Raw genomic sequence first — 24,087 nt, forward strand, 5'->3', positions numbered from 1 at the left:
AGAAAGCGATGTAGGTATATTCATTAAAGTATACTTAAGTCAAATATAGTTTTAGAATATTATCAAAATTGTTTTAAATGGATATTACGTTGCTTGAATCTCATAAGGATTATAACCACTATATACGCATTGCAGACTGATGATGGTTTTGTGTGTACCACCAATAGCTATAGTCATACCGAAAAAGCTAATTAATGATTTATATATTGTAGAAGATAAACGTTCCCTCGACATGTCTGTACGGTTTTCAAATAAAGCGCATTATATTTTCCAAAGTAACGAGGAAATATAAAAAGACGCATATTTCGTGCAAATTACTAATTATTAATATCCAAGTAAATAATTTATTGACCATCGTTTTTTATCTTTGGATAAATTATTATTGTTTTCTGGACAATTATACGAAGCAATTAAAACGTGAAAATATATACAATGCAAGTTATCTACGCATAAATAATCGTATCAAATCGGATGATGAAAATTATAATTGATTTGTTTTATATGCCAACGTGTATGAAATAAAAAAACATTTATAATAATGGCCGTGATAAAAAAAAGTTTATTTATTAAAAACATATATACGCACGCAAATGTTTTATATTTTCTGTCGAATAAGTAAAATATTATTGGAAATGTTAGTTTTTTATCAATTTATAATAATTTATCGTACACAGTTGATTTTTAATAACTGAACATTTCGATAACACGTATTAATTTATTTCCTCGTCGCCGTCGTCGATTTATAAATATGTAATTTACTGTGCGTGTGTGTAGTAGTAGTAGTAGTAATATAGTATGTGTTATTACAAAAAGCTACAATGAATTTAATTTTTTTTTCGGAATTTATTAAAAAAAACAATTTAAAAAAAAATCTTGTGAGAATAATTTAAAAAAAATATACCTATTTAAAATAATAATTTCAAAATCTTGAATATTTCAAAGTTAAATAATAATGTTATAATATATTATAAGCAATACGTTTAAAAAAATTGTAATGTATTTGCATAAAATATTAGCATGTAATCATTATAAAAATAAGAACAATAATGCTATATTATTAGTGGGTAGGTATCAAAACGTACGTTGAAGAATGGTTAAACAATTTTTACAATAGGTATTCATTAAATGTACGTTTATAATCAAAATGTAATCATATTTTCGTTTAATGAAAACAACGTAGACAAAATGTTGTGTTTGAATTGGTTTTAAAACAAAGTGGTTTTAGATGAATTCCGTGTAACATAAATAATGTAACTATACAATACATACCTATAATTATTATACTCGTACACAAACTGATATTATTCTACTGTTATGAATGGCATTAAATAACCGCAACAGACCTAAATGAAAAAATAAAAATACGTTTACAGTCGTGAATGTCTGTCAAGTTTGTGTGATTTTTTCACCTGTGTAATATAAACGCAGTTATGGTTCGCTGACAGGTGTAATTGTGTCGTTGCACGTGGTACAATAATGATTTAATAACGAGACTCGTTTAAACTCGTCTAGGGTAAAATACTCTAATCGCTTGGAATAATAATTATTAACGCTACGTTTTAAAATTTATAAAATATAAAAAAAATAGGATTCCGATTTGTCGTGTTTCCATGGCTGTGTTCGTCATTACTAATATTATTGATATAATATAACAATACAAAACCAAAACGACAAATGGACTTTTGATGAATGGGTTTAGTATAATATTATAACTATATATTATATTGTATTGGTCCGAATAACGTCAATTTTATGTAAATAACAATTGTTTACACTTTCAAAATATTATTATTATTATTATTGTTATTTGCGTTGATAATTTATATTGTATGGTGGCAACCCAAATAATTTTAATATGTTCCGATTGTTTTTTTTTTAAACCACAATGGAGAACATAATATTATGCTCTGTATTGATTTCTTAGAACTAAAACGAGTTAGTGTCTTGCGCGTAAATGATAAAGCGCCAAAATTAAGTTATATTTTTAAATATTGTATGCTTTTTTTGAAAATGTAATTATGTGATTATTTTGTTTTTAAATTAAATTACGGTAGGTACCTATTAAATAATGCAATATTTGAACATTTTTGTTCAAAAGCCTGAGAGTCTATTTATTTTAAAAATTACCTTTTCATAGTAGAACATTTTTAATCCAAGCAAAATAAACCGAATTTAAAAATTAATATTAAAAATTTCTGAATTCAAGAATTTTAACTTGTTCAAGCAAACGCAGAACTGGAATGTAATAATATACTACGTTTAATATTAAAAGAATACATTTTGTTTTAATTTAGATTTTTCAAATAAACGTAATAACTTAAAATTTGCTTCTAAAAATGTCCATTTGTATAATATTTGTCATTAAAATAGAATAGATGAAATAAAACAATGTATTGTCCTTATATGATCGTGTCACATATCATTTATATAAACTAAGTACACCGAGTGTACACTTTCCAGTGTAAACACATTACGAGTGGTGCGCAATTGTTTTTCCACGTGAAACGGTATACTTAACTTCTTCTCGTTCGCTTTTGTCGTTGAATATTATGTGGTACACAAAGGTTCTTTAAGCGAGGAATTTGAGAGGAATGTTATTGTTTCATATCAACGAAAAATTAAAGAACAAACGAACTTATTAAAATGGTAATTTGTTAAATACGCGGCATTTGAGTAAACTGCGTTTTTAATAATGTAGGTAGGTACCCACCTGCTGTATACGAGATCGGTGCCTTAAGTGTTCGTGAATTATTAATGAAACGTACTCACAATAATAAGCATTCAGCATGAAATAACTGCAGTATGCACGATACACCGGTTTCGGCTTAAATGTAAATTATATTTACAGTGGATACACTTTAAAGTAAAATATTATAATTCGTACGCGAGGGCGAAATATTTGCACGAATAAAATATAGTATGGAGACCGATCGCAGATTTAATACCTATAGCGCGCTACAGTTCTCGTCGAGTGGCTTATATCTATTATTATTGCATAATATTTATCGTGGAGCCAGCGAATTTCACCGAGGAACATTTTTTTGTTTTGTTTTTTCGGTTACTCTTTATAATATATTATTCGAACGCGTCGTAATAATTGTAAATCGATTTCGCGTGCGTCTTTATATCGTACAGAATATATTATAATATTAAGTAAGATAAAAACGTAAAACACCGCTTCTTAAATCTGATTCGCTTTACAAGAATTTTTTTTTTTCATACGTCGGTTACCGAAAATATAGCCACAATATAATATACACACAACAGACAGTACAAAATCAATAGTTATACCCCACTACCCCACAAATACATTCGGACGGCGCTAGTTGAAACAACAAACAATAATAATAAAAACCGCACTAAGTACAAATAGTATTCGGGAGATTGTGTGTAAAAAAAAAAAAAAGAAAAGAAAAGAAAAGAAAAGAACACTCAATTGTATTAAAATAAAACCGTAGTTATTGATTAGTATAAAACCGAAACTATATTTCGCATCTCCTACGTCACTGCACCGTAGCTTATAGGTATACCTGCTGCGGGGATCCATTAATGATTTCAATTCTGTTTAAATAACTCTAATTCGATTCTCGTGCGAATTATTATTAAAATGACAGAACTATATTGATTTGTGAACGCAAAAATCATTCAACGTTTAATGAAACGATGAATTATTACCGAACCGCTTAGGGGTAGTTATTAGCAATGTCGAAGAGTAATTATTAACTTGGTTACAAATTAGTGTAACGTAATTACTTTTTGATTAATTTGACGGTAATTTGATTGCATTTTATTGTAAGTCATTTATACAAAGTTACATTTTTGTAGTAAAATTACCAAGCTACTATTGTTATTTTTTTTTTTAAATACATTTTGAGAAACAATTGATAGTGGGTATGTGTAAATATAAAAAAATTAAACATTATTTTTCGACAGTAAAATGTTTGTAATAGCTAAATTAATAGGTACTTACTAGATAGATAGATAGGTAGTAACTAGTAATTTTAAATTGGTAATTTAGAAAAAGTGTTGTTATTTAAATTAAATATAAAGAATAAAATGTGTTAAACAAGTATTGTCTTCTTTGGTTCTTAAATGAACATTTTATATGATTTCATATTTTTGATTGACACAATTACTCAGTTAATTTATTTATTTCACGCATTGATAACATAATTATTAAGGTTCCTTGATAGTTTTGAAAATAAAAAAGTAACTTTTATGGCAATAAAGTAACTTTTTAGTGCAAAAGTAATGTACTTGCAGGCCAAATAGAAAAAAATAACTTAGAAATAATTTAATTACAATTTTGAAAGGTAATTCGTATTGTAGGTAATTTAATCATCAAAAAAAAAAAGTAAGTTCCCAAACATTAATAATTAGCTGAAACTGTGAAGATGTTGTTAAAAACGTTGCCTTTTTCTGGTGATAAAGTAATGAATAAATTTAAATTATTAAACGAACAATAATTTTGTTTCGATTTTTTTGCATTTTATTTAGGTTCGATTATTTTCTCCGAAGTCTCAAATTTGGTTGTCCAAATGGGTTTTAGTTGGGTTTTATAGAGCTAAATATTATAACGTCAATAACCCGCCTACCAAAAATGTCCAAAATAGTTTTTCATCATTTTCATGTAATAATTGTGGATTTAGTCAAATGGTTTTCACCTAATTTTTTATATTATATTATGCTCAATTTTCAATATCAACCCTAAATATTTATAGTTTTTGAAATAATTATTATTTATCGGTCCTCGGACAAAATTCAACAACAACGCCAATCTGGTAGCCGGCGGGTGTATTTAGTATGTGTCTATATTGTTATTTCGTCAAAACTGAACGGTAATAATCATATCAGCTTCGCTGATTTTAGATAATGCTCTTTGACCGCGCATGCTTTTAAGATTAAATTATTATTAAATGTTAATTTATATATAACTGGCGAGTTTCAATTTGGGTACGCTGCACAGTTGACAGATGTCAACCCGAAATTATCGGATAACTGATACGTGAAAGAGTTAATAGTCAAAACAATGAAGGTATAGGCTTAGCGACCACTACCACGTCCATTATACATAATATACCTATCTAAATTCACGCTATACGAATTTTTGGAATATCACTTTATCGCGTAAAAATATGAATAAGAATCGCGATTTTCAAACGATCGTCATTTTACGTCTCTGACTAAATAATAGCTCGGGGGTGTTCGGTTTTTTTTCTTCTGTTTTTCGTTTTATCGTATGATATCCCTTTGGAAATTTTACGACGAAACGACGATCGCCGTGCGCCGGCAGAACATAATGAAATACTATCCTAATGTACCTTTGTACTATATTTTTATAATAATATACATCCATAAATAAGTTACCTTTTAAAACGGCTATTCCGATGCGTATAAAATAATACATTTTCAATTTTACGACGTCAGAATTTATCCGTATACAAAATGAAAACAAATGAAATAAAACGTGAATAAATTATGATATTACCTACGTATATTCTATCCGTGCAAATGAAATATATAAAATTCTTGGATGTAACAATATACCTACCAATAGTACCTATGTAAAAAAATATACCCAAAACAAATTCTCTTTATTCTATGTCTCAAAGTGTAGAGAAGAATTATAATATATAGTAATCTTTTATTTGTTGGGTGACGTTTCTGTCTGGCTACCACTACATGTGATCCATTATGAACTTCTTAATATGTGACGTATAGTCTTATACACAGAGACATACATATATGCTAGACTATGGATAAGGAATTCGTGTCATCAAATCGACGTTGTTCCACCATTTTTATTGGTCAACAAATTGACCTGGATATGTAAACAATATAATACAAGTACCCATCTTATCTTCAGCATTACGGTACACCTGAATAGCTTGTGATTTTTATATCCGTATGGACGTTTTTCCACATATACCGAAACATGGCGAACGAGCTTAAATCATGTTGAATTCGTTTTATACACGGAGTTCCTAATCTAGTATAATAGTAAATAATAGCTATAGAAATCGGTGGGCTTAACCTAACCTAACATAACTACTATCGTCTATCGCCGTGGAAAATATGTTCATAAATGGACAGAGAATAAAGTGAGCTTTAGACAATAGACTATTATTATAATATTAGAAACTTTAATAAGATCCCTGGCAGGCTTTATGTATTGTGGAATACAATAGAACGCCACACCCTATGTGTATACAACAACAACAACAATAATAAAAAAAAAAGTTGAAATACTCAAATATTAAATTTAACACCTTTATTAAACTACCTACTTTAAGTATATTATAAAATGTATGATTCTTTATCTCAGTGTTCGTACTACATACTTGGCCAATTTATTTTATTTGTATTTATTATTATGCGATAGTTATTTCTGAGTTGACTAGGTATTAAACAATATGTAGGTTGCCTAAACATTATAATTTTATTCTTTGTGATATATTTTATTTACTGGTATTGACAATCGGTAAATAAATGAAAACGTACAAATCGTTGGGAAAATATAGGAAAATAAAATACCCCTTTAAAACAATGGTAGGAAACATATTTGGACGGGATGTAATGAGTTTTTTGCAAACTAAGAATACAATAAATAAATCAAACCGTTTCCGATCGGTAAATTAATAATAATTTCCTTAGTAAGTACTAGGAATAACCTTTATGTACCTACGTTTAAATCGATAGACCAACATTTTATTGTTGTTTGTGATAGCTATAAAATATTATTTAAACTTTCGATTTGTCAATATAATATTATGAAGTTAATTTATTTCATAAATAGTTGTGATTTGGTTTAATAATTAAAACTCATGATTTAAAGTTTTCAACAAAATTGGGTTTCCGTAGAATACAAGGAATTTTAATTAACACAGAACCACTATCGTTTTATATTCTATGTATTGTGAACTGTTTGCTTATTATCTTTTATTTAATTTGCTCGTGTACAACGTAATCCCAGGGGATGAAACCGTGGAACAGAACGATCAATTAAATGTGGCTTTTGTCTGAGAGAATCCGTCCTTCCGACGGCGGACAAAGCGATAATCGTCGAACGTCTTTCGAGGCTTTTTTTATTTATATATATAATATATATATTATATTAAATTGAGAAAGACTAAAATAGGGGTTGTTTTACACAATATGTCAAGCTCATTGTTGGCACAACTAATGTATAACGTGTGAATGAGAAACCCATCAATCTAAAACGTTCGTTTTAAGCCTGAAAATCATGCATCAAAGGTGGACGTCGACCAAATAAGATATTTTTCATTCGATCACCGAACCATCGTCGTGTACTTATGTCATATATATATATATCGTGCAACAGGCGTCAATCAAACTTTCAGGTATACAAGAGTTGGTTTTCAATTTTATTCTTCGGAAAATGCAATGTTTCCTTTGTTAACCACAAGCCACGAAACACGAATGGCACACGAAATGAGATTGATGGTTTCTATATTAGTTTATTGCAGATAGGCGTCTTTTTTTATCGAGAGTCAACAATTTATTATTGAAATGATATTATATTTTTTATTTTTTGCATCTTCAATCTCCGCGAGTGCGTTCTACACGACTAACATAATTATTATTATTATTTTTATTTCCCTTCACGTTCACGTATTTACACAGTTAAAACAAATATAACGAGTACGATATTATACATAGTACAAAATAATAATAATTGTTGTATATACATATTATCATTGTACATTAAAACTAATGGAATATTCTCCACGTTATAAAAATATGTAAATTAAAAGTTTATTTTTTTAAACTTAATTATATTTTAAATTAAAATGTTTGGCATATCAAAGACAATATACGTAATTCTAATTTCGGAAATAGTGTGTAGTGTATTTACTATTTTGACATAATAACTGTTTAAGCGTAATTTATTCACCCAAACTACACAACAGAAATATCTTTTAAAATAACATTAAATTATTATTTATTTATTTATTTTAATTTATATTACAGAACTGTACGTGGTAAAAACATAAAAATGTTTCTATTATAAGTAGTTATTTTTTTTAATATTTATAATTTAATATTATAGTTAATACTATAATTTAATATTATAGTCTATTAAATCTATTGTAATTTCTAAAATATTAATTTTCTTTAAATATAATTATTCAGAGTGTATGTAAACTTTAATGTCATAGATATCCTTGTCTCTATAAGTCAATAAAAACATTTTGTTTTTACCCTGTGACTTACCAGAGATGGTTATGTATACTAAGTCGTGAGATGTTTTCTATGTAAGCTATCCAAGCAAACGCAAAAAAAATTGATTTTTTAGTGACTTACCAAAAAATATGAAAATACAGTAAATGCAATTTGCACACATTTCGCGCATAACTCAAAACCCAATGGTTATCGCAAATGTTTTTTTCGAAACCAACCATTTTAAAAAGTTCAAATATTAAAATGATTTTCATCAAATATTTGTTTAGTGTTGCTTCACAAAAATATATGGTAAGTACACCTATATTGTTTAGGATAACCCAAAAACTAATAATTTCCATGATTATTTTTTTGGCAACCTCAATAAATAAAAAATATGTTTTTGCAAACAAAAAAAATAAAAAATAATGGTTAGGGTGCTAAATTAGATTTGTTCACCAGGGAAAACTTATAACGTTTTTACCAATCCTTGTTTTAGGTACTCAAAAGAGATTGTTAGCATATTATTATACCTTTGACTCTGCTGTAAGTATAGAATATACGACATCGAACTATCATCCATAATATTCCCTCAAAAATTGTATAATCTACAGTAACTATTTTAACTATATACATAATACGATACCAATACCTATATACTTATAATACTTATGAGTTACGGCGGTATAATATAACCAGTGTTATTTAAATATATATATTTTATACACCAAATCAATATTCTTTATTGTATTATAAATTATATTATCGTCTTCACAAGATACCTATAGTTATTCGTTAATAATATTAAAATCATTAATAACAATATTATATACGTAGCCACCTAACTACAGCCAATGCAAAGTACATTCGCGAGTGTCTTTTGTCAGAGTTGAGCTCTAAATACGCCATTATAGAAATCATTGGCGTCGGAGGATTTAGGCGAGTAGGTACTACCTACACGTCTTATTTTCCTACACCGGCTAGACATTATACCCTCGTACTTTATATACGTTCTAATGTTCTATATTATAGAAATAAATTATAATATATAATATTATGATTTACAGAAATCGTTGTCTGGCTCTGCCGGTATATACGAGTTTTGCAGACGATAAGTTCTAGAGGGGAAATGCCGCCCTGCCCACTCGAGTCGTCGGAACTCGACAATAATAATGGAATAAAATATTATTTTCGATTCGACACGGCGTCACGGTTGTACTATACTGCATCGGTATATCTACTCTTGAAAAGTATATTCGATTCTGTAGGTATGACACTACGACAGGGTTTCCATCACGATGTTCCAATTTTATTATTATTATTTTTTTGTCAAACGCAAATTAGGTGTGGATAACGATCAGCAACCGATAGTACTTTATCGTTTTTACTATATCTAAGCCATTTTTTAGGCACTTTAAAAAAATATGTAGCATATTATTATACCTTCGAATTTGCTGTGCAGAATATCGAAATACTGTCCATATAATATTCTCTAAAAAACTGTATAAGCATTGACTATTTTTAGTAGGTACACGGTACACCTAATATATATGATACCTATCTTTATGAGTTACGACGGTACATAAAGATAAATGTTATTTAAAATGTATTGTAATTTGTAAATTATTATTATGTAAATCATCTTCACGTAATTATTCGTTAAAAATAATAGGTACAATCATTAACCTAACAGCCAATGCAAAGCGCATTCGCGAATGTATTTTGCGAGAGTTAAACTCTGAATGGCGGAAACGGCTTTTACCTGAGTGTATAGGAGGTACCTACACTTATTTGTCTTCGCCGGCTAAACCTTATACCCTCATACTTTATATATTAGATGTTCGGTATAATATAATATATTATTATGATATTATACAGAAAACGTTATCTGGCTCTATACTATTCAGTATATTCGTGTTTTGTAGATAGGTAAGTTCTAGAGGGGAAATGCCGCCCCACCCACCTGCGTAGTCGGAATAGCCGATGACAATAATGGAATAAAATCCTACTGCTTCATATAGTATCTATTTACTCTTGAAAAGTCTATTCGATACGGTATAGGTACGCATACTACCTATATACGTGTGACTTTCAAACAAGATTATTATTATTTTTATTTTGTCGAATGTAGTTATCCACAATCGATATATTTTAGGTAGTTACCGAGAAGATCGACTATTGTCTATAATGCGAACAGTTATTGATGTCGTGTGATTTATTGTGACAAACGTATAATATATACCATCAATTTACCATCATATATATTGTCCGCATTCGTATTATTATTCTTAGTACCTAGATAATAAGTACAGATATGTATAGGAATTCTGACTGTAGACTGTAGACGGAATGCGAATAAATATGTTAAAATTTAATTCCATATTCCGCGGAGCATAATGAGATGGATATTGGTTTTACGTTTGGATGGATGTTTTTATTTTCTTCGGAAAAACAACCACTTTTCACGCAGGCACGCAGCATTACAAAATACATTCAAACATATTAATATTATAATTCCTCTATAGATTATCGCGTAGCCACAGCAGCTGCGACTGGTACTTCGAAAAGGCCATTTAAATAGAGTATATTTATTTATTTTGATTAAATTTTGGTAAGTAGAAATTATCGATTGTACGTTAAATTATTAAAATATTCGCTCAAACTTTTTCACAATTTAAAACTGGAAATAGTTAATAGAATATTAGACATTAATTGAAATGTACGATATTATTTAAAACAATTATTTTATGAAGTTTTAATTTAAAAGAACCAATTAATTTAGATAATAATTATTTTTTTTATGATTTAAAATGTACATAATGTGTCAATAATTATTTTAAAAAAATGTATCTTTAGAAATAAAATAATGACGATTGTAATAATTAAAAACAATATATATATAATTATATAATGATCACATACAAATTTATTGTTCGATTTAAATTAACGAACGTAAATTAATATAGGGAATCAGCTCTAATATTATGGTTACGATTTTCAATGTAAAATAGGCTAATAAAGGATATCAGTACATCACACAATCAGCTTAGAAGCATTACCGTTTACGTTTAATGTTTGTTCTTCTAATGAAACCCTTATAAAAAAAAAAACAAAATGTCTAATCGTTAAGAATTTAAATTTACATTTAGTTTTGTTTATTTTTTTATTTATTATTAAATGGGTCAATGCTGAAAACGTCGACGGATAGTTAATCTTAAAATGTGAAACTAAACGAAATTTAATTCGTAATCAAAATAAGGAATTATTGTTAAATTACGATTGTGACTATATTATAATATATGACATATTTTTAAGTTTATTTATGTGACCCACTAAACAAGCAGTCGTGGATAATTGAATCAAAACGGTTGGCAATAACGAAAGGTTTTAACGACTATATAATATACGATAAACGCGCTTTTGCTATCCAATGTCCAAGAACTTTATACTTAGGGGGTATACCTTTATTTTAGGGGGTATACCTCTCGTTTGCACTACATTTTATTCTCGTACATCAGTTTTCTCGAAATAATACAGTTTTGTTTTGTTTTTAATTACGAATTTAATCGCAACTCATTGCTATCCTAATAAACGTTGATAATTTAAACATTCTATAAACATTTATTTAGATTACAAGCTTGCGTCTTCGCGCATTTAATATAAATTGCTACAGTTGGAATCATATCGGGATGGACATTATTTTTTATGTAGAAAATGTATTCACAACTATATTATGTTTTTAATAATCCTACCTATGGCCCGGTAATAGCCTATCATGGGGTAATGTTTAAACTCATAATAATATATTATTATGACGTATACAACCTATATATTTTACTTCGAGTTTTCTTTAAATATGTAGGTACCTACTTATCTTGTTATGTACTGCATTAATTTCTGTAATTACTGTATCATGTATTAATTTTTCTCTCTAACTATTTACCAACAACTTAATCATAGTGTTTATTCGTTTAATTTGTTAGGACCTATACATCCGTAAAAAATATTTACTTGAAATTTGACAACAGCGTTGTTGATATTCGATTTGATAACAAGCTTATAATATTAATCGTGGCTATTAGAGCGTTACTTTTTGCGTGTACAATTTATTTATTTGAAATATTATTTTCATTTGAACTTTACTGGGAAAAATCATAGCTGTTTTTTATTTAGGTATTTTATAATTACTTAAGTAAGAATATGTTTTGACATATTTATCACCTCATTAAAATACAGAAATAAATAATCCATGGAAATGTCAAGTCTCGTGGGTAATTTATACGAAGTAAAACAATACAAATAGTTTTCTTCCTTGTTATAGGGAATCCGATCTCGGTCAACCGCAAGACTTCCCGTCGTTTCACGTTAGTTTTTCAAAAATTCCAAGTTAACTAATTGAATATTTATAAAATGTCATACTTTGCATCAGTAATAATACCAACTGTGACAAATTTTCAATCCACAGAGAGGTTCTGTGGAAAATTTAGAAACATTCGTTCGACATAGAAAAGAAATTAGAATCAAAAAACAAACTCAAAATGTATAATTTAAGGACTTTTAGGTAGATTACTATACGCAGTTGTAGTGCCGTTAAATGTTACCGATTAGAAAATTAAGAAAGTCACTCAATTATTTAGAACTCCGTTCGACTTTGAAATTAACATTATAAATACAAATATACAATACCTAATTATATTAAAATATTAACTGTCCAATTCCCAACTCGATACAGTTAAAATCGAACGCTTTGCGGTAATTGTGTAAAATTCTGAAATGTGTATCAGATACTATAAAAATATGAGAGAATATAGTTGTAACTTTTAAATGCATTCGAATTTTGAAAAATAACATACTATTAGTTGGTACTAGTCAAATGCGGTATAGCCTGCGTTTGGCATGCATTCCGAAAACGCAATTCGCACGTATATTGAAAATTTGTTAACAATTTTCGGAATCATCGCTTATTTTCCGGACGTTAATTTAATGTGAAAAAAACAGCTCTTAAAACGTTATAGTGATTCTTTTATCATTATACAATAATTTTATCGTTAAACCGATGTGTTTTTCTTTTCTCACATGATTTGAAGTAGTAAATTACAACAATATGTTTTTTGGCTGGGTGCAGATATATTTTATTTTTTTAACTCTTTGTTTATCGCCATATAGAAATGAATAAAATGTAAAAATCCCCACCCGGGGCACGGCAGAAACCTACGGGTGCTCCATTAGAAATTCTGCCAAAACACAACACACACGTGTACCAACCTACCCAATATAAAGACCTACAGTGCCCTCCCCCACACCCAATGGCCTATGTTGCCGCGGGTTACCCAATAAAAAAAAAAAAAAATGTAAAAATTACTTAGTTCTCACTAGGTATATAATATAATAGTATATACAATTAATGGTTGCTTATTATTACATTTTCTTTGAAGAGGAAGATATTGAGTAGCGTGCTACGTTGATGTCACACGATCAACTTCATCGTCGTCAAATAAAATATTAGTACTTACTACTTAGTACCGAGCATAGCTGTTATTATGGTATTGTAATCGTCGTAATATTATGTCTGCAGAACTGAGCGAAGCTGTCGACAAGGCGAAAGAGGAAGAAATCCAAATACCGTTCGGAGTTGGGGTGGCTGGCACGGTGGCGGAAACAAAGCAAGTCGTCAACATCAGGAACGCATATCAGGTAGGAAGGACAACACGATGCTGTTTGTGATGGCAAATTTAAAATAAACTTTTCGAGAACCGCTTAGAGCACTGTTTTCCGCCTAGGTACGGAAAATGCGTTCGGCGCGTATCGTTTGACCAAATGATAAAAAAATATAATTTATACTCGTAATACACAATACTATAAATTAATATTAGGGCTGGGATTTTGATGCCCTCTATAACGTTGTAGGTATACAAAATGTAAAAACACTTTGGAAATAGCAAACGATATGTCATCATAAAAAACGTTCAAATATAATATTTTTATATTCTAAGAATAAAAAAAAATATCAGGAGCAATAATAATCGGAGTTTTATTGTAATAAAAAATTCAAGAATTACCTTTAAAAATTAATATACGATTCGATGTGTTTCTATTACCTGCAATTCTTTCTAATCTTAATTCGTATAGGCAGCAATCCGATTTGTTTACTATGATTATTTTTGTTTACGTATCTACCTACTTATTTTATTATTTTGGCCAAAAGTTGAAACATAATGAAAAACACAAAAATAAAAAAATACCCTTAAAATGAAAAAAAAAATACACCGTAAAGTTGTATCAAAATAACCAGTATATGAACAGTGTACTACATGTGAAGCACATTTTCCACTTTCGGAGCTACATTATTAATCACATACACACACACACACACACACACACACACAAAATGAATATGTGTCAAAATCCCAGCTCTATTTATTATCGTACGCCATTACACCGCCCGCGTCGGTACCGTTTTACGCGAGTACAAAGAGTTTTAATAAAAACAGAAAAAAAAAAATAAGAGATACAACAGGAATACCTATAATATATTATAGTATATATTATAATGAGAGCAGGTGACGAACAAAAACCTATAATGAGCCATTAAATTGCATTATTATATCGTATACCAGCCCGCGGGGATCGCCGTTTGAACGGATGATCACATCACAATAAATTCGTGCCGGTGTCGTCCGGTACGTTATATTAATTTATTATTATCCGTCATTATCAATGGTGAACGCGTATTTCGAATCGGATAATAAATTACTGTAAAACGTTCGATTTTCGTTAATCGCCACTTGTACAGATATCGCGGTCGTCCGTCGTTTAGGTACCCACACGGACGTGCGTGCAGTTTTTTTTCATAAAAGCTTAAAACGCAAATTGGCTTGGCTTCAAAAATTCACTGAATGAACAACGCAAAAACAAAAAGGTTACAAAAGGTTATATATATATATACATATATAGTAGGTATAGCTGCTTGACCAAATTATACGTTTCCAAAAGTTTAAAAATTATACGATAAACGATACAAGTTTTATTAGTTCGTATTTTATCTTTTCGGTCGGTATCAAATTACTATTATTTTCAATCACTGCTATTTTTTATGTTTTTTTTTTACATTTTTATTGGTTTCAAAAATTAACTTTTAATATTTCTTCACGTTCCATTCGTAACAGTAAATATAATCATACGAAACATACTTATATTTTTCTATTTAATTTTATGACGTTTTTTCGTTAAAAAACGCGCATTTACATTTTAATAATTTTAAAATTTGGATCCAATCATTATTTTTATTTTTTTTTATGGGTTTATAGGTACTGGGAGTTATAATATTTACAATATACATTTCTATTGCCATAAACATGTTCTAGAACAGTTTACGCAATCCTAAAATTGAACTTTCTGAAATAAACATATATAATTTTTTTTTAATTACAATAAGCAAGTTAGATAAAATGAAACCAAAACATAAATAGAAGGACAAGCGAGGCGAAGACTCCCATTGGCGGCACCCCGTTAAATAAATATATTATGATATATAATATTTTGAGGGTAAAATAAAATCTATTACATTCAATTATAATGTACTGACGTGTTTTATATACAATCAAGAAAATATATAACTATAAAAGAAGTAATTTATATAATTTATTATACGTCTGTCAACTAAGTTCTAAGATTAGAATTTCATGTAAGACTATGTGAAATGTTTAGCAATGATTTCATGTTTTTGTGAATGCTTACGTTCGATTTCTAAAATATTATTCATAAACTCTGGAGCAACAAAAGCACTACATTAAAATAATTTGTTATATTTTCCGCGCTTAGCTCAAAGATTCGAAAAACACTAGTTATAATTTCGATTATTTTAGTTTTGTATTTATTCTCACATTCATCTTCAAGGACGACAAGTATAATGATTTAGAGGGATAGAGAATAAAGTGGAGAAACTTTTCAAGTACTCGGGAAAAAACTTTTTAACATAATTTTAAGGAAAACTATACGAGGAAAGTTTTTTTTTATAATGACATAAAGTTATCGAGTCCATAAATTTTTAAAGCGTATTATATTTCAATAATGTTTTGGTCAAACTTTTTGTACAAAAAAAAATGAATTTAAGTAATTTTTCAATCTAAGAAATGTGTTTGCAGTTTACACCTTTGGATACATTTATCGGGTTATTCAAAATCGGCATTAATATTTCATTTCAAAAACTTTACTAACATCTCTCATTATATTATTTATTTATAAATTTGATTTGGTTTTAAGCTGGTATTTGAATATTCAAGACTAATAATTTATAGTGAAAGAAAATAGAGAATCAATAAAATTATTTAAATTATAACACTGAACATGTACCAATAAGTTTTTTTTATAGTTGGTAAATCAAGATTATTATTGTAATATTGTCAAACTATAGTAGTTTGGGCACAAACATAATATGATAAAATAAGTAAAAATAACAAGCACACGCGGTGTGATTAGAAAAAAAACAAGATTAAAAATTAAAAATTATTTCTATTTTTAAAATGTCATTGCGTATAGTGAATTGTATAATATACCTACATAAAGTTTTAGTGCCCGTGTTATCTATGGTTATCTATCAATACATACATGCACCTGACCAAAAAAACCTAGTGCCGGTGAGATTGCCGCTATAAGCGAAAAGGGGAGAGAATCAAGTCTTTTAGATTCTGAATGAAACCATAAACAATGAATGTATTGATTTTACAATTACTTACGTGTAATTTTTTGTGTATGTTACAAGTTTTGTAGTAAAAAAATGATTCAATCTTTTGGATATATAAAAAAATCATAGTAGATAGTAAAAAATTATATTAATCATTATAATTTTTGAATCATCATAATTCATAGGCCCCATATTTTCAAAACTTATTATCGTGAACTATAATTATCCTTAATACTTTAAGTTTAATATCTCAGGAATTAAATGTTTGAACTTATATTTATATCTATTAACGTTTTCGAAAAAAGGGTTTTTTTTAGAAAAAAATAAGTTTCTATTGCTGCTAATTGCACGATAAATTAAAGTGTTTGAAAATATGGCAATTAAAGTATAAAAGGTGGGTTAGAGCATACTTGGTGAATCACACTGTATAGTTGCAAACGTTTTATAATTAGATATAATAGTATGCATCACCTGTATAGTGTTATTATTAGTATTATTTTTTGTTCATGAAATTAGTACAACGAGTTTTTTTTTTCGATAAATTAAATACAAATAACAAATTTGTTTTCTTAGTGTTGGGAATTCGTATGTTGGGCCAAGTAACCATCATAATAAAAGTAATATAATCTAAACAAATATATTGGCTAGTATTCAGAATGTGTACAATAAAGTACCCATGTAATGACATCCAAATGGCAAAAGTTTTTGTTAAGAAATATCCTAAACAACTTATCTTTAATATTAGCTGGTTGTTATAATAATCGATTAGACTTATGACGGTTCAAAATCGTTAGTGTTTAGATATTATAATTTTACACTAAGATATTATGATAAATATTATTTTCGAAGAAAGTCAGTTACTCGGTTGTAATTGTTAAAAAAGTCTTAAGCATTAATTTAAATTAGATTTGTTCAGACAATATTATTATATCAAATATGTATAGTCAGATACCGTATCACTATCATAATATATATTATAATATGAACAGAAAAATATTGCAAAACAGTAACTGGTTTTTGAATAATATGTATACAGCATAATATTAAGGCCGATAAAACGGGACTTTTTTTATTAAGCGGTTCCATTGATTTCGCTTGATTTGTACGTTTAAGTTCGTGTATAATCGTACCCAGCTATTCGGTAAAACCAACAATATATAGATGTTTAGTAATGTCATTGATTATGAATGGTATAATATTTATTAGTATTATCATACGAATAATAACTAAGTACATTAATTATTAAATATATTTATTAGTATTTAATCAAATGCTACTAGGTATGTATATAGGTAGGTACTACAGTCTACAATAAACATAAACCGAAGCTATCAATAATATTATAAATGTAGATTGTATAACGCTATCATTGATTGTAAATACTAATTTTATTAACGAGGTGGATTCAATCCACCTTGGGTATTAATATTATAGTATAGACAAGCAATGAGTGTATGGAAAGCGGAACAACATAGAGGTCGCTTTTTGATTAGTCCATTACTCAATATGATGGTAGTGCGGGGTAGTAGGGTCATATTTATAGATATAAAGATTATTGTATTTTGTCATCAAGACGGGCTACATCAGTGAGAGATGTGTTTACACCTTTGCTGTTTTTATACACTATTCTTGTCTATATAGTAGTATAAGGTAAATGGTATATATAATTGATATATATATATAAATATATTTATCTTATTTTATATATGTATATTTATTTATTCTACATGCCATCAAACCCTTGTTAAAATGATCTTGATATACTTAAAATTCTGTGTAGTATAAGCTTATCATTTTAAAAGAAAATTCTATGACCGATTCGGCTGATTAACTAAAAATGTGGGAATACTGTGTATTTGTTTGATGGCTACTTATTATTTTTTATAAAATTTATTAGTATGACTAAACAAGTTGTTCAATCAAATGCAATTTATATTTTTTGGTATCTGAAACTTTTTAGACTAATTTTATGGAATAAATAAAATATTAGGTATTTTAACAAGTTTTAATCTTTGAAAAGAAATAAATAGTTTGATGTTTTTTTCAGCTAGAGGTAAAATTTGCCTGTTTACGTTGGATGAATTTTACCCCTCTGTGATTATACAAGTTTAAATTATTAATCAGACTATATAGGACGTTACACTTACACGAAGCCACGAGGATTTATCATCGGCCGGTGCCACTAATTCTCGGATGGGTGACCACTCGGGCTCCTAATAACAAATCCTCGCCACACATACACGTGCTGCGAACCAACCGTACCAACCGTAATCTCTACAATAGCTAATGGCCATGGTTGCCGGGCTTGAGGTCAATAAAAAAATAAAATATAGATCGTTTATATAATAATATATAGGTAGGTACAATGTTTATCATACAATAAATTACATTGTGGACATCGCGTACATATTTGTATTTTAAAATGGAACATGCTCATAACATTTTGTCAATTTAAACTTAATAGTAGGTATATTATAGAACATCTTTATTATTTGTAGGTATTTAAACATATTACATAGGTAATCGGCGACCAAAATGGCAAAACGTCTTATAGCCTGTCCTCGCATTTTCGGCTTCGATGTCACAGCTCATCACAAATCTCAGTCCTCAGTCCTATTATTTACTAGCGATTATTACGGTACCCGCCAAAACTAAGGACAATGTATTTTGTACTGCAGTGAGCTGTCTATACTATTTATAATCAATGGTAATATTTACCACAATAATACTTAAACCAAAAAGTTGTTAGTGTTGCTGAACCCGCAAAATATAACTATTTATAAAATTTTCAATTGGAATTTTAAATTTTAAACGGTAGTTATCACTGACGCAACTTTTTGATGCGTTTTAAAACATACCATAATATAACATCAAATGCAACATTATATTATTATAGATACAGGAGAGCGAGGATTACATTTTTGGACAATTCAAAAGGAAAGTCGAGTGATAGTACCTACAACATAATTGTTGTAAGTCTTGAAATGTTTAGTGTCATGGGATAAAATATAAAAAAATAAAATATACTTATACTTATACTTATACTATATATAAATATACTTATACTATATTTATATAAATATAAAGTAATATTATTATCCTGTTTTATTTTAAGACTAAGATAATTGAAAATGTTGGTGTGTATCCAATTCGTTTCCAACATAATATGCATGTATATTTTTTGATTATGAAAGCTATCATATTATTGTTATTATATTATTTATCACGATTTGACTGTAATTATTGCAGCATTCATATTTATTTTATTTTTCGTAATATCATGAGTTCAGATTTTATAATAATATGTCGTTTCGTAATAATTTATACAACGCCAATATGAACGAACGCGATATTTTCTTCGTGTTTTCTGCTAACAATAAATTTTATAATCTTTTCATTACACCCACATGTGTTGTTTCCGTCTTAATAATAAAAACGCGCAACATTGCGAAATATGTGCGTTCAGAAGAAGAATGCATTGTTTAATTTTTAACTTTGGAGGAATCGACCTATTAAAATTAATTTAGAGGTAAAATTACTATCCCGGTAATTTCGTAGGTTTTTATCGATATTTAAATTTTAAAGTGAGTTATTATAACTACCTATATAGGTATATGTTTTGCATGCAATATAAAATAATAAATTATGCAATTAATTTTGTTAAAATATGCAAAAATCTGATAAAATATAATATTATATAGATAAAAAAAAAATGATTACTAATATTGATGCCCGACCATTAAATGGGTTTTTATAATTTATTCCTAACTTTAAATATGGTAATAAGTCAATCCACCCTTAAGTTGAAATTTACGACTCAAAATGGATTGAGCTGAATACAAATTTGCAATGTTGCGAGCGGTATATTTATAAGACGGAGATAACACATGTGCTGCCGCGAGTGTAACGTTTCGTTAAACGAAATCGACTGATGGAAAAATAATTATTACTAGTTGTATGATTAATCAGAATTTGTCGGAAGGTCTAAAAACGTAGTTTTACTATAATGCACATTTTTAACTCGAAGAAATACTCATATAGGTATAAAACGCCGAAAAGATTGACAGTGAGGTCGACGACTGTAGTTATCGTGCATAATAATATATTGTAATCGCGGTGTAGCGTTCAAATTATTAAATTGATAATTTTTCAATTACTGCGCCTCTATATGATTCGCGTGAGTTTGAAACGTCGCTTCTAAGTAAATAATTTTACGAACGGCACTATATATTATAGTTTAATCAATAGGACGGAACGCCTCCAAATGCCACTGGCACACTTACGTGGGAGTTCACGTCTCCAGAGTAAACAAACTTTCTGGATAGGACTGAGTGCGGTGGTGTGTGCACATGAAATATTTAGCGATACAAAAATCCTCAAGAAAATTGTTCGAACATAATATTATATACGATGACGTGAACGGGGTTACTTCTGGTAAATTTCTCCTCGCGTGTATCCGGAATATATATGTTGTACATAGTAACTGCGTATTTATTTATTGCTAGTTTCATTTATCATATTGTCCCGATAAATTTTAGTACACGTTTCGACGCTTGTGTACTTACATTATTGCAAAACGTGTTTAATGAATTTTTCAGATGTTCGAAGGTAGTACGTTTCGTACTTGTGTTGATGTTTAGTATAGTTTTCATATTTCATATAATATTTTTAATGAAATCGTAATGCAATATTGCAGCAAAGTAAACAGTGTTATACACAGTAGGTATACAAATACTATAAAAATATTCTAACAGTTATTTCAGATTCTAAGCTATGAGCTATGAATGTACCCATTTATTTTACTAAGATGCTTATTTATTTTTTTGTATCTGACGACACTTTTTATAGTGTAAAATATGCTTAGATTTTCAACTTTGAGGACGGTTTCCGGTACCATATGACATATATTGGGTTATGTCTGAGTAAATTTCTACACGCATATATTTATTATTATTGTATAGAACCATATTAATTATATATTGCAAATTTGATTAATCATTATGTCCCTTAAATTTTAGTAGGCACAGGCTTCGACACATGTGTACATTATCAGATATAAATCGTGTTTAATGAATTTTTTTGATGTTCGAAGGTAGAACATTTTTCAGGGTGGACGTTTTGTACCCATATTGATGTTTAGTATTTTCAAATATATTTGTGATGAAATTGCAATGAAATATTACAGCCAAGTGAACAGTGTTATATATATAGGTACAATTAATACTATCAACATATTCTAACAGTTATTTTGGATTCTGAGCAGAGTGATTAGTGTATTGACTTTACAATGATATGTACCTATTTTATTAACATAATAATATGTTTTTGGGCTGGGTACACTACACTTTTTGTGTTTCTGACCTATTATTGTGAGGTTTTCGTTGTTATATGGTTACTTATTAGCAACAACATATTTATGATTCATAGATTTTCCTTATAGAGGAAAACTATCGAGTAGCACGCACTTGTAACATTGGTTTAATATGAGTACCCGGGTAGGTAGGTACCTTATATAAAATAGCAAATCATTTGCAAATGTGATCAATGTGGGTATAAACGTTTTTTTTTTTTTTTGTATCTATGGTTAATCTCTTTTTATAGGTAGTATGAAAAATACTTTAGTTTTCAACTTTGACGATGGTTTCTGGTTGAAAACTGTATCTTGTTAATATTTTGGAAGGTCAAAGCCAAAAAATGCCCAGTACTTTTCAAAACAATCAGAAATTTAAAAAAAATAAATAAATACGAAAAATTGTTAAAATTATAATATTATTATTAAAATAATTGTCTGATAACTAAGGTTACCAAAAAGTTAGACTATCTTCACTCAGAAACATTATCGTCGTATTTATATTGCCACATTGTACATATTGTACATATTATACAATGATTTATCATTGAATTCGAATGTAACTTATCCATTTCAGATCAGTCATCAGTGACATATGGGTACTCGAGGTACACTCAACACTTACCGTATACACTGACAGCAAAGTGGTTACCATCTTGACAGCTTTTTTATTTATTTATCTTTTTGTGTCTGGTCCCACCATTTGGAGCAGAAAAATATTTCGATCTTCAACTTTGAGGTTGCGGTTTTTGGTAGAAAATCGGATAAATTTATTACACGAGTTAAAAATATAACATTACCATTGATTTTAAAAATAATCGGGAAAACTAAAAGTAAAAAAAAACATAGGAGAAAACGGGAATTTGTACGCAAAACTAGTATTTGACAAAATCGATTTTCCTAATTTATTGTCCTTCATAAGCAAATAACTGCATATTTTATACTTGTAATGTTATTTCAAACATTCATTAAAATATAAATCTATTACACAGCATTTATAAATGTGTTAAATCTATATTATATTATTATGTAATTATGTATACTGTTTAGTTTGATGATTAGCAATATTATTATTATACTTGAAACTTAAACTTAAATTACAATTATTGTATATATTAATTAATTTCTATTACGTTTACGATTATTGTACCTATTATTATTTAAAAAAATTAAACTCGAATATTTTTTTACTCAGAAACTGAGGGTGCCATTATAAATTTTCCAAATGAGTAAAAAGTTGCTGGCAAAGTTTCAGAAATTCGAGCTTTACAATTCAAATTTCGACGAATTTATTATACCACGGGTCTTCCATGTTTCTCTGTTTTTCAAAAGTGAAATATTTTTAATTAAAGGGTGCTATTCAAAACGTTGTTATTTTGTTTAATATTCAACGAGCTAGAATTTCATATAAATTTAAAAAGTGTGGGTACTTAAAACATTTTAATTGAACATTTATCCTGTTCGGGTTTCTTTGCAATTTTGCATACCTAATGAATGTATTTAATTTTAGAGAAAATGGATGTTATTCGCTTCACCTATAATACCAAAGAACGAAATCAAAACCGATTCTATATTATTTTCTTGTTAAATCAAAATAATGTATAGGCTCCTAAAACACGTACGGCGCTCACGTCCATAATATAACATATAATATCGAATAGGTATCGTTTAAGCTATCGGCCAAACAATAATATAATAAACGTATCAGCTACAAAACACACGAGCACGTGTGTCATGGTCGTGTTTTTGTTTTGTTTTTTATGTCCGATAATGAACCGATTTCGAAACAACTACAATACTTGGGTAGGTACCAATACTGTTCTCCTTTATTCAGCGCTGCAGTATACGTCACAAAATACAATAATAATAATAA

At 28.6% G+C, this 24,087-nt stretch overlaps 1 protein-coding gene across 3 annotated transcripts in view; it reads left to right on the forward strand.

Annotated features, from left to right (window-relative positions):
• The window catches only part of LOC132947241 (cGMP-specific 3',5'-cyclic phosphodiesterase), a 105,388-nt gene that overhangs the window by 53,558 nt on the left and 27,743 nt on the right, over positions 1-24,087 (forward strand). For all 3 annotated transcript variants that reach the window (XM_061017481.1, XM_061017480.1, XM_061017482.1), the window contains one exon: positions 13,757-13,875. In XM_061017481.1, the coding sequence (XP_060873464.1) occupies positions 13,757-13,875 (119 nt within the window). The remainder of the gene's footprint in view (positions 1-13,756; positions 13,876-24,087) is intronic.

The sequence above is a fragment of the Metopolophium dirhodum genome, chromosome 6 (assembly GCF_019925205.1).
Source record: "Metopolophium dirhodum isolate CAU chromosome 6, ASM1992520v1, whole genome shotgun sequence".
NCBI lineage: Eukaryota > Metazoa > Arthropoda > Insecta > Hemiptera > Aphididae > Metopolophium > Metopolophium dirhodum.